An 11,684-nucleotide genomic window follows, 5' to 3' on the forward strand; every position below is an offset into this window, starting at 1 on the left:
GTTCAGAAACTGAAAATGGAGGAGCTGCTGTTCCGACGAAGAATCCTGATGCTGATCTTGTTCCGACGAAGAATCCTGGTGCTGGTCTTGTTCCGACGGAGAATCCCGGTGCTGATCTTGTTCCGACGAAGAATCCTGGTGCTGATCTTGTTCCTACGAAGAATCCTGATGCTGGTCTTGTTCCTACGAAGAATCCTGATGCTGGTCTTGTTCCAACGGAGAAAATTGATGCTGAACCTGTTGGGACGGGAACTGGTGGTAGCCCGACTGTGATAGGGGAAACTGGTGCTGACACGACTGGGACGGGGAAAACTGGTGGTGACGGCACTGGGAAGAAGGAAGCCGGCGGTGACGGCACTGGGACGGGGAAAACTGGTGGTGACGACACTGAGAAGAAGGAAGCCGGCGGTGACGGCACTGGGACGGGGAAAACTGGTGGTGACGACACTGAGAAGAAGGAAGCCGGCGGTGACGGCACTGGGACGGGGAAAACTGGTGGTGACGGCACTGGGATGAAGGAAGCCGCCGGTGACGGCACTGGGACGGGGAAAACTGGTGGTGACGACACTGGGAAGAAGGAAGCCGGCGGTGACGGCACTGGGACGGGGAAAACTGGTGGTGACGACACTGGGAAGAAGGAAGCCGGCAGTGACGGCACTGGGGTGACGGAAGCTGGCAGTGATGGCACTGGGAAGAAGGAAGCCGGCGGTGACGGCACTGGAGCGCAGACAGCCGGCGGTGACGGCACTGGAGCGCAGACAGCTGGCGGTGACAGCACTGGGACGAGCGAACCTGTAGTGGACAAAGTACCTACGAAGGAGCCAACAATCCCAACCTTGAACCCTAAGCCCAACGCAAGAACCACAGCTCCCACTGCTGTCCAGCTAACAGACAAACCAGCCACCGCCGTCCCCACGATCACCCCACGTGGTGCTGACCCTCCCAATACCACCAAACTGCCAATCACCCCACCCGCTGTGGCCCACCCCACAGTGGTGGACCTCAGCAGCAGCGGCTCAGGGGCGTCCACGAGACCCAACGTGTTTGTCGTGTCACCTTCAGTTCCTGAGATTAGAGTCACAGACAGCTCTGACAGCAAGGGGAAGCCCGCAACCACAATGACCTCATCAGGACTCACTAAACCAGGGCAGGACACCACCGGCTCCGTGACGCACACCGCCTCCAGCTCCAAGGATAGCAAAGGAGGTAAGGACTGTACCCTCGTCCCCAATGCTGATGAAAATCAGGTGGGTGGAGGGATGGATAGGGCTCCGCATGTCTATATGTTCGCCCGTCCGTCCTTCAAGAATAATATCTCAGGTGATTTCTCAGACATCACTGGTCTGTTTTTAACGAAACATGGAGGGATGATGCATTTGGCGCTGTGTTCCAGCATTAAAAAAATACACTAATTGACCTGATGGGGGCGCTATAATTAAAGGTCAGTATTTCTATCTTCGAAAGGCCCTAACTCGCCCTAAACCGCTAACTGAAACTAAACTTACTACACACGTCCAGCTGTCCTTATGGATTACAATGATTTGCCTAATGAGGGCGCTATGATTAAAGCTAGACATTTTTAACTCAAACAGACACCACTGATCCAATTTTGACAAAACTTGGAGGGATGATGCATCTTGTTACCGATTGGCCCAAAGGGGTGCCTGCATTATTCCTGGGGACCGATATGTTTTTTACTTGTTAATTATATACACTTCTCCCTGAAAAAGAACTCATCATCAATTATTTACTACCAAACACTGCACAGAGGGTGACAGTCCACCCGCCTTTAGGATTTTTGTTTTGACAGTTTGTTCGATCATTGACTTTTGTTCGATTATTCGTTTATTAATTTGTTCGTTCGTCCATGTCTCACATGCATCTCAGACACCCTTGTTCTCATTTTGACAAAACTTGAATTTGGAAAACTTGGAAAATGATGCATCCCACCACTGCATTCTTAGTGCATTCTTGCAGGTCAAAACAAGGTGACATTTGTCACTGATTGGCCCAGAGGGGATCTGCCTATTCATTGGAGACGACATGTTTACTGTTACCTTGTTTTTTCTACTTGAAGACGCAGTAGCAGATGTCACTACGAAGACAACGTTAGCTGTGGACCCAGCACAGGCAACATCCAGGACCTCACAACCACTAGGGGGCGCTGTAACCAAAACCGCTGTCACAGGCAAGATAGTAGCTACTCCAGGACAGACCGCAACTACAGCCCCGTCTCCTACAAGCACCAGCTTCACAACCGCAAAGAAAAAGACGTTTTCGGTAAGACAGAAATGGAGACAGATAGTGCTAATATGCGAGAAATACTGACAAATTTGCCTGAACCAGATTTTTCATGAACATCTGAGAAATAAGACTGTTATATAGAGACCCAAGGTTCACTGGTGCTTTTGCCTTACTCAGATATGACTCACATTCTATTTTCTGCTTCTTTTTTCTACAGTTTTCTCTGAATGAAGTACGGGAGGTAAGATATTGCTTTCTTTTGAAGTCAGTATCTTTAAATCTGAGCACCAGACTGTTTCTATTCAGTTCCATTAACATAAACAATTCATGTAATAATAAACAGAGTTCCTGCTCTGACTCTCATCAAACCTCGACTATTGTCCTGTCCATGGGAGGCAGGCTCCCACCCTTTCCACTCTTTCCTCACTAATATTTCCTCTCAAATGTTTCTTCGATTTAGAGAGTGGGTTGAGCAATTGCTTTGCACCCAGTTTTAGGTGTGGGCTTTTATAGCAGTAATACATAGGCGCCTGTTTTTTTTTACTGTGATAATGAGTATGCAATATGTACAAGGTGCTGCTGAATGCCGTTGCCATCACTTAAGTACGATTACAGAACATCCTTAAGGGTATTATGGCTTTTATACAGCAGTTACCCATGCATGTGTACTAATCTTACGTTTTATTAAAAGTAATATACATACATAAGACTAAAAAACAGGACAAAACAAAGAAAGATTGCTTGTAACTAGCTACCTAGTTACCAAAAGAGTTGGCATAGCAACCAGTAACACATGTGTATCTGTGCTTTATGGGAAAAAAACTAGCCTAAGTCTAACTCTGCTTGATATGAATGAGATTGTCTTCCCGTTTTTTTTTTTGCATCGCATTTTAAAACAGTGGTCGACAACACACCCCGCAGCACAAGCCATGGCATTTTTTGAAGTGCAAAACACAAAAGCACTGTAATAAGTTACTCTTAATAAAGAGTAACTCTGTAACATAACTAGTTACTTTAGTGAAGCAACTACTTTTAAAAGTAACTTGCCAAAACACTGAGTGAAAGTCACTGGAGGTTTCTGAAGAGAGGAGACGCTGCTAAACTTTCTGTTTCCAGCAGCAGGACAGGAAACAGTGAAGCACGCTATAAAAAAAAAAGGATTCCCGTCACTGGGTGGAAAAAGTATCTTAGTGGGAACCCTTCCTGCCTTTCACTAGTTTCCTTCTTTCCCACACCTCTCTCATGTTCACCCTCTTTCTGGCTCGCTACGCAGCTGGGCCGTTCCATAATACACCAGGAATAATCCGCACATCACAGCACAGGAAGCTGTGATCTCAACATTAACCTTTGACCTTTCTGTCCATCCACCCTCTGGCAGAATAGTAGTAAAGGAACGGTGATGTCATATCAGCCCAACCGCTGTTAGGTGAATTGTTTTTGGCAAGGATACAAATGAGATGAGATACAGATCAATCTAGATGTTTATAGATATTTTGCTTTGTCTCACGTTCAGAAAGAGGATGAGAAGGAGCTGGCAGCAGTGTGCAAGCGGCTGATGAAGGACATGCATGCCGGTAGCTGCACCCTGACATGGCAGCAGCACAGTGACAATGGCAAGACCGTGTTTGACAACGTAGAGATAAGTGGAACAGGTACCGCACCATCCTCCATTTGGAAAAGTAAAACTGTGGTCACATTAATTCAAAACAACAGAATATTCTATAAACTATCTGCAAAAACATAAAATCATAATTATTTATCTTACAGTGAAACCCTCCCTTGCAAGCCAGTACTATGACGAGCTCACCAAGGTAATGATGATTAATATCTGGATATATAGTATATGTTTAACAGTCTTTAATGGGTAGTGGGCAGTGTTAATGTACTTACTAACAGCCACTAAATGCACTAAATGTAAATAATTTCCCTCTGTCTTTTCCTCTTCCAGAAACGCAGTGATAACACCACCCTGATAGCCATCCTGGCCTCCTGCGGAGCTCTGCTAGCCATGATCATCGGCCTGGCCATTTACGCCTCCCACCACCGCAAGCCCTACAATGAGAACCAAGTAGGCAACAATATTCATATTCAATAACATCCTACTAAGAAACAACAAATTCCCACATCTGATCTGGTGCCATCATGGAGCTCCATTAGAGAATTGGCTTTGAGCAAATAATGGCTAAATATATAAAGCAGAGAAAAAGAGAGATAGCCTACCTGAAAAAGATTGTTGTGGTGTATAAGTAGGTCAAGTCAGTAATGTTATGCGTAAAACTGAATCTGATAAGGTAATTTGTTTCCAAATGTAGGTTACTTTGACACAGAAAATCCTAGCCTGTACTCCAAAGCACCACAGGTTTTGGCTTGGGAAGAATCAGCTCAGTTAGCCTGAACAAACAGTTGGTTTTTGGCTTTGTTAGCTAGCTAGCTAACTAGCCAACAGGCTAATTTCAAAGCAATCAAAGCAACCACTGTTAATGCTACTAACTCCTAACTATAGCCACTAACGCTAGCCTCTAATAGATATGTTAGCTAGTGTGCAAATCAGATGTGTTGGTTAAGACCGAGATTGTTAGCTAAACAGATGCTATTAGCTTACGGTGACCAGACGTCCCGGTTTGTCCGGGATTGTCCTGGTTTCAAGATGGGTGTCCCGAGTCCCAACAAATATCTGTAAAACACTAAAATGTCCCGGTTTTCAACATTCACTACCAAATTGTCCCGGTTTTCACCACAATTAAAATAATAGTAATAGTATTATACTTGTTTTCAGCGCTTACATAGACGTTTATCATGTTCTGTCCCGCTCATTATTACCTAACCCAATCAAAAAACATTAACAATGCACCACGCGTCTGAATTCAACACTGATTTGTCTGTATGTGTGTCAATCAATCAATGTGTCGTTGTCAAGGCTGTTGCTAGCCTGTGACGCTTGTGGCTGTCTGACAGAATCTGTCAGTACGCTAACGGTTAGCCGTCGTGCCGAAGAGAGAGTCGCTCTTTTCTAAAGACCTCCAGAAGGCTTATTACTCTTTTCTTCCTGAAGTAGCCGGCAACGAAAATGCTGCGTTCTGCACACACTGCCAGAGTACATTTTTGGTCGCACACGGTGGAAATGCCAAAATAAAAGATCATATTAAGACGGCCAAACATAAGCGGTGGCTACAAGCTAGTAGTCGCACCGTTGCGACCTACTTCAGCGGGGCAAACGCCGGTGACAGTGATCTGAAACTGGCAAATTTTAAAGGTATCTGACAATCAATAAATATGTTATATTACACCAGTGCAATCCTTGTGTTTTGTGTTTACTAGTGTTATTATACAGTTTTCAAATAAACTATGTTTTGGTGGATTTTTGGAGACAAAACATCATTTTTTGTTTGCTGAGGCGCTGTCCATGGTGTTGAAAGGTGCAGTCACTAGGTGTGCTAAGCGCTGAAATAATTGTCCGCCATCCTGATGAAAACGTCTATGGTGCGTGCATAAGTGCATACATGTGCGCGTGCATGAAAGTGCGGTACACTTAAGGGTCCCGGTTTGGGGGTTTGAAAATGTGGTCACCCAATATTAGCTAGTTAACAAGCTGACATTATCTAAACATAAAATCTAAGTGATCAGTTCCCAATCAAAATCAGCACAAGAATTATCAATTTCTATTGAATTATATTGAGATGGCCGAATTTTTAGAAGTTTAGAAACGCAGTCAGTTCACAGCCAAAAACTGATGACCTCCAATATGGCCGCCAGAGTGTGTGTCACAGTTACATCATCTGAAAGCCCTCTATAGGCGAGCACAGTTGTAACAATTCATCCCTACTGTCAGCTTAACCAGTCTGGAGAATAGATAGAACCTGAACTTTGCCCTCTTGATCTCCACAGCAACACCTGACGGAGGAGCTGCACACGGTGGAGAACGGTTACCATGACAACCCCACGCTGGAGGTGATGGAGGTGCAGCCGGAGATGCAGGAGAAGAAGATGGCGCTGAACGGCGAGTGCAACGACAGCTGGATCGTCCCCATCGACAACCTGCTGAAGGAGGACATGGCCGACGAGGAGGACACCCACCTGTAGGGACGGGGAGGGGGATAATAGAGGAAGAGAAGAAGAAAAAAAAAAAGACAGTGACAGGACCTAGCCACCCCCCCTCCCCTCCCACCACCAAAAAATATATATCCACGCTTCTCCACACCAGCCCCGCCCACTCACCCACACTCCTGACCCCAGCGTCCCGGTCCTATAGCGAGAAAAGACTCTTTCCCAGATGGAAATACATCAAAATAGAACAAGCAAGATCTCCAGTCATTTTTATTAAGAGCTGGTGATCAGCTCTATTTGATGTATTTCTGTGTTGCCATTTTCAGACTCTGAAAAGGCCTGAAAGCGGCAAATGACACGTCGAAACACTTTGACGATGAAACAAATCAAATCCAGACACATAGAGGCCTTGGAAGCATAAAGGACATGTTTATGGACATGTATATTTTAACCTACAGAGACTAAATTCTTCCCTGTTTTTATACAAATATTTAGAAACTGTGACCGCCTGCTGAGCACAATTCAAAATTCACAACTCTTAGTGCCATTTATTACACTGCTGTCATTTCAGTCGTAGACAATTCTGCAGGTAGGTTTAAGTTTCACCTTTTCTTATACCGTTCTCACCAAAAGAGTGTTGATTTGTACACGAGCATCTGTAAATAGAGTATTTTTATATTTGGAGGAAGGAAGGAGGAAGGAGCCGGCCCCCCTCGAGCCGGAGGATCTCGCAAATTGACGAACTTGCGTCATCCTGCGGCTCCGGAGGGCCAGGCGGGCAGGGAGAGGAAGAGAGGATCAAAAAAAAAAAAAAGGTAACGGCAACGTCAGCTGCCCCGGCAGTTCTGTGGGTAGAAACACTAACTTAGATAAGACGACCTCGGGATAACTCGACCCGTCCTGGTGATTTCGACTAGTGCGTCTCGGCTCTGAGGACCGCACCGGTGCAACAGAGCGTTAACTTTAACCACGAAAGAGACCAAGTAGACACTGCTGAGGAGGAGGCTTCTAGAGACGTGAAGACACATGAAGGGTTTCAGTCCAAAAAGCCATGTGTCCCATTTTGGCAAATTGCTCCACACAAGACAATTGCATTGTTTAAAATGTTCAGGAAACTTTACAAATATTTAATCGTGAGCTTTACTTTGATTCCGGAAATCATTTTGTCAGGCGAGGTGCCGCATTTTTCTCATTTTGGAACGAAACTCTTCAAGTGGACGCTGTAAATAGAATGACATTTTACACTGTTGTTGTTGTTGTTGTTGTTGTTGTTGCTGATGCTGCAGGGGGTCGAGTCTTCTGACATTTTGAATCGCCCGACTCGACGTCAAAAAGCCCCACAGCTTTACCTGTGCACATTTCTAGTTTGTTTATTTTTTCTATTCTGTTCTGCCAATCAACTGAAGTTAAAAATTTGACTTCCCTTTCATTTAAAATTTAATATATATTTACATTCACCATCGGTCCAAAACATATACAAGCGAATCGATTTACCTTGGGCACTCCAATCCAACCTGATGTTTGTTTGTCCTTATTCTGTGTTTGTTTGTGTGTGTACAGTTTCACTTTTATTATACTTGTGCCATTTTCACCAAAGTACGTACCAGTATTTTATGTATTTATGGTTTGTTTGCCGATGAAGGCGAACAACAGGGGTCTGACACACTGGAAGCTGTAAATTGTCAATCGCCTTGCTTTTTTTTCTAATCAGGGCGGTCATGTTTTCTTATACCAGTTAAGATTTGCAAATAAAGGAAGTGTTTTCCCATCTGGCTCCAGAGTGTGTCTCTTATATACAGATCGTACTACAACTATCAGTGTTACAAATGCTCAGAGGTGGGGACTCGAGTCACATGACTTGGACTCAAGCCCCAGTTTTAATTGCTTGAGACTTGATTTGATGCATGAAGAGAAGACTTGAGACTTGACTTGGGTTCTGGTGACTTGGGACTTGACTCTGACTTGTACTTTGATGACTTGAAAAGGTTTCTAAAGTCTTGACTTGAGATCTTGTGTTTGTGTAAATGACTTAGATTGAAAGTGATGAGATTTGTTCCAGCAGACGACTGAATTTAAATTCTGTTTTCTGAATTTGTATGGAATGATTGAATTTATTGAAGTTGAAACTGATTATAGAAATCAAACTCATGATGCTCTTACCAAGTTTTTATCCTATTAAAACCATATTGCATTGAAAAGTCCTAGATATTTAGTTTTCTTTAAGATATTAAATTGATACTGGACTCTTGATTTGTTCTGACTTGACTTGCTGTTCTACATTTAGACTTGAGACTTGACATTAATGACATGGACTTGACTTGGACTTGACTTGAGACTTGTGCCTCAAGACTTGAGACTGACTTGGGACTCGACTTGGTCACACCTCTGCAAATGCTAAAAAGAAAGAGCCCACTAGGGGGCAGAAGGACCACTGAGGCAGCAATTAAGAAAACCTGAACAAAATACAATCTTTATTCGTTATGTACATTACATACAATGCGATACTACAAGGCTTTCTACACATTCACGGTATCCACAGAGTAGTGCTCACTGATCCAAGAGTACCAGCCTTTACTCCTGAGTCCCACCCAGGGGTTGGAAGAAGGGCGAGATGGAAAAAAAAAAAAAAAGAAAATTAAAAAATAACATTCCATCCAGCAAACGTGTCAAGGATATTTACCCTAAAATAGCAACAAAAAAAGTAGTATTTGGCATTGTGTTGTCTTTTTTTTTTTTTTTTTTTTTTTTTTTTACAAAAGGTGCTTTCAATTGTTCTTTTTAAACACAGTTTTCTTCTGGCACAAAAAAAATAAATCCTAAAGCAAGCATGATGAGCCCTAAGTGTTGTAAAAGCATCATAAATAACGATCCCTCCCACAGCAGGCCCTTTTTCTTCTTTTTTTTTTTGCTGAACTAAATGCATTTTTTTTTTTTTTTGCTCTGGTATATTTTTCTTATCAGAGAACCGTTTCCATTAATCAGGGCAGCAGAAGCATTGGGCAAAACACACAGACACAGGCACATTACAACACACACACACACACACACACTCAATCATCCTCCTCCCCCCCAACCAAAACACACAAGCGCACAAGAATGACTTCTAAATAATCTGAGTAGTATTAAGCAACAGCAGCAGCTCTATCGCAAGAATTCGACTGAAATAAATCGGTTCAGGTGTCATTTTCCAAATGAATTCACCCGTCAGTCCCTGCTGATGCAAATCTGTCCTCACTAGCTTGAATCTGAATGGGGAGTGATGGGGAAGTGACTGATCTGCCATGTCAGTGACAGAGAGAGAGGTTTTACTGTGGCAGATTATGGAAATACCACCAGCGAGGGTGTTATTTACAGTGATGATGGGCACAACAGTAATGTAGCTCGGTACAATCTGCAGCCGAAGTACCCATAATCACAGTAAAGAACGTCCTCGAAGGTAGTATACATTGTATATAATGATGCGCTGTTTTCATCAAAGTAGAATAAATACATATGAATAAGAAAAAGGCCAGGAGAAAGCAAGCAGGATCGTCCGCTAGTCGATTTGATCAGTCAGGCTGCAGAATCCAGATGAATAAATGCAATAAGTGTAAAGCGCTTTCTATAAGAATGCCGTTCAAGCGGGGGTTCATATAAGAGTCACATGGGAGTCTCCATTCACCTCTACTCACCTCTATTTTCTTCCTCACTCTCACTCTCTGGTTACAGGTTTGGCAAATCCTCAAGTCAAAGTAGTGTTGAATGTGAAAGCTTAGTTTTCATAATTGTCTCATCCAGAAAGTTACACAATTAAACAGAATTGTCTGTAAAAAAAAAAAAAAAAAAAAAAAAAAAATACCCAATCCTGCCTTCTTGTGATATTGACCTAATGATTTTTGTCCGTCCTTAATGTTCTACAAGCTCACAGAGGGAAATATAGTGTTGATTCTGTGCATTACACACAAAATGTGTACAGATTCGGGTTAACAGTCGTAGCAAATATACTAGGAATGACTCATTATACTGAGAAACAAATCATGTAGTGTTTTGCTGCATCACAGTTCTTCTACATGTAGGCTTGGGAGAGAGAATCGTCTCACATGTTGCTCTCAGTCTATCAGTACATACATGTCGATTTTTTTTTTTGCTGAAGTGAATGATCGTAGTGAAGCCTGTCGGCCGTGTTGCTCCCACATCACACAGCTGATCCAACAGACGGAGCAGGACTTCCTCGAGCGAGCGGTAAGCACCGATGAGCGTGGACCCGAAATCCTCGACAGTGATTTGGCGACGGCAGAGGGAGCTCAGCAACGCTCGCAGCCGGACACAGCAAGCACAGTGACGGCGTTATTGTGATTATAGTGGGTAGGGAGGATCGAATCTGACCTTTGACCTCTCTGTGGAGGGGGCGAGAGAAAAGACTATTTCCCTATAGGCAGCGTCCCAAATTAACTTCCTGGCTCGCCTGCCGCGGGCTGGGAAACAAAAATGTCACCCTGCTCCTTTTCAATGCAATTTTGTGTGAGCAGATTTAGAGTTTTAATTTAAAACTTTCTCACTCACTTATACAACGGATCTACAACTATAATATTCAATTTCTACTAACAAATTTCTACTAATCTGGTTAACTATTAGACAGCAGAGAAACAGAAGTTTAGATGCTTCTGCTTTGTGTAGAGAAGCACAACAGGCAGCCAATCAGGAGCCTGTTTGATATAGAGCCTTTGATTTTTGGATTTGATTTGATTGGGTTATGGTCAGAGAGGGTGGGTACGGTGGCCAGCAGGGACAAAGTTTGTACACAGTCAAAGACCAAAGACTGTGTATATGCCTGACCAAGGCATTCAAATGTTATCAAATCAAAAGTAGCAGCCAGAGTGGCAGGTGACCCTTACTGATTTATGCACTAAAGACAAAATTTTACTGGTATTTGGTGCTTGGCAGGTGTTAATTTCGGACCCTACCTATGAGGATCGATCAGGTATCACATTATTATTATCATAACAAGCCTTTCAATGATGAACGCAGGCAAACTCTACCAGACTCGTCGCGTCACTGTGTTTCTGCATGGCGTTCCCTCCAGATAGAGACAGAAGGTTGAATGGAGCCACTAAGATGGAGAACGATCGGTCTGCACAGGTTGCATATCAGAGACCGAGAGCACCCGAGGTGAGAGCGTGCAGCCCGCCGCTACAGACAGGCTCGTGTCTGAACTGAAACCACCTGATGCGTGCGAGAGTCGATCGATTTCGTTACTGAATTAGCCAAATCAGAGCCAGCTCTGTCTGTACAAACATCAAACCCCCCCGTCTACTACAGGAAATAATTCAGGTGGACACTTGGGATTTTAAAGAAGGAAAAAAAAAAAGAAAATGTTATCCACCAACACGTCACATTAAAGAGACATCCTGGCATCA

At 43.6% G+C, this 11,684-nt stretch overlaps 1 protein-coding gene across 1 annotated transcript; it reads left to right on the forward strand.

The window, feature by feature from the left end:
- Positions 1 to 512: 512 nt before the first annotated feature.
- Positions 513 to 8,060, forward strand: podxl (podocalyxin-like). The gene is made up of 7 exons (XM_071899863.2): positions 513 to 1,206; positions 2,078 to 2,280; positions 2,462 to 2,485; positions 3,758 to 3,896; positions 4,012 to 4,055; positions 4,193 to 4,312; positions 6,130 to 8,060. The coding sequence occupies exons 1-7, from the start codon at positions 513 to 515 to the stop codon at positions 6,322 to 6,324; spliced, it is 1,419 nt and encodes a 472-aa protein (XP_071755964.2). The 3' UTR covers positions 6,325 to 8,060.
- The last annotated feature ends 3,624 nt before the right edge of the window (positions 8,061 to 11,684 follow it).

This window comes from Centroberyx gerrardi, chromosome 24 (assembly GCF_048128805.1).
Source record: "Centroberyx gerrardi isolate f3 chromosome 24, fCenGer3.hap1.cur.20231027, whole genome shotgun sequence".
In the NCBI taxonomy this organism is placed as follows: Eukaryota; Metazoa; Chordata; class Actinopteri; order Beryciformes; family Berycidae; genus Centroberyx; species Centroberyx gerrardi.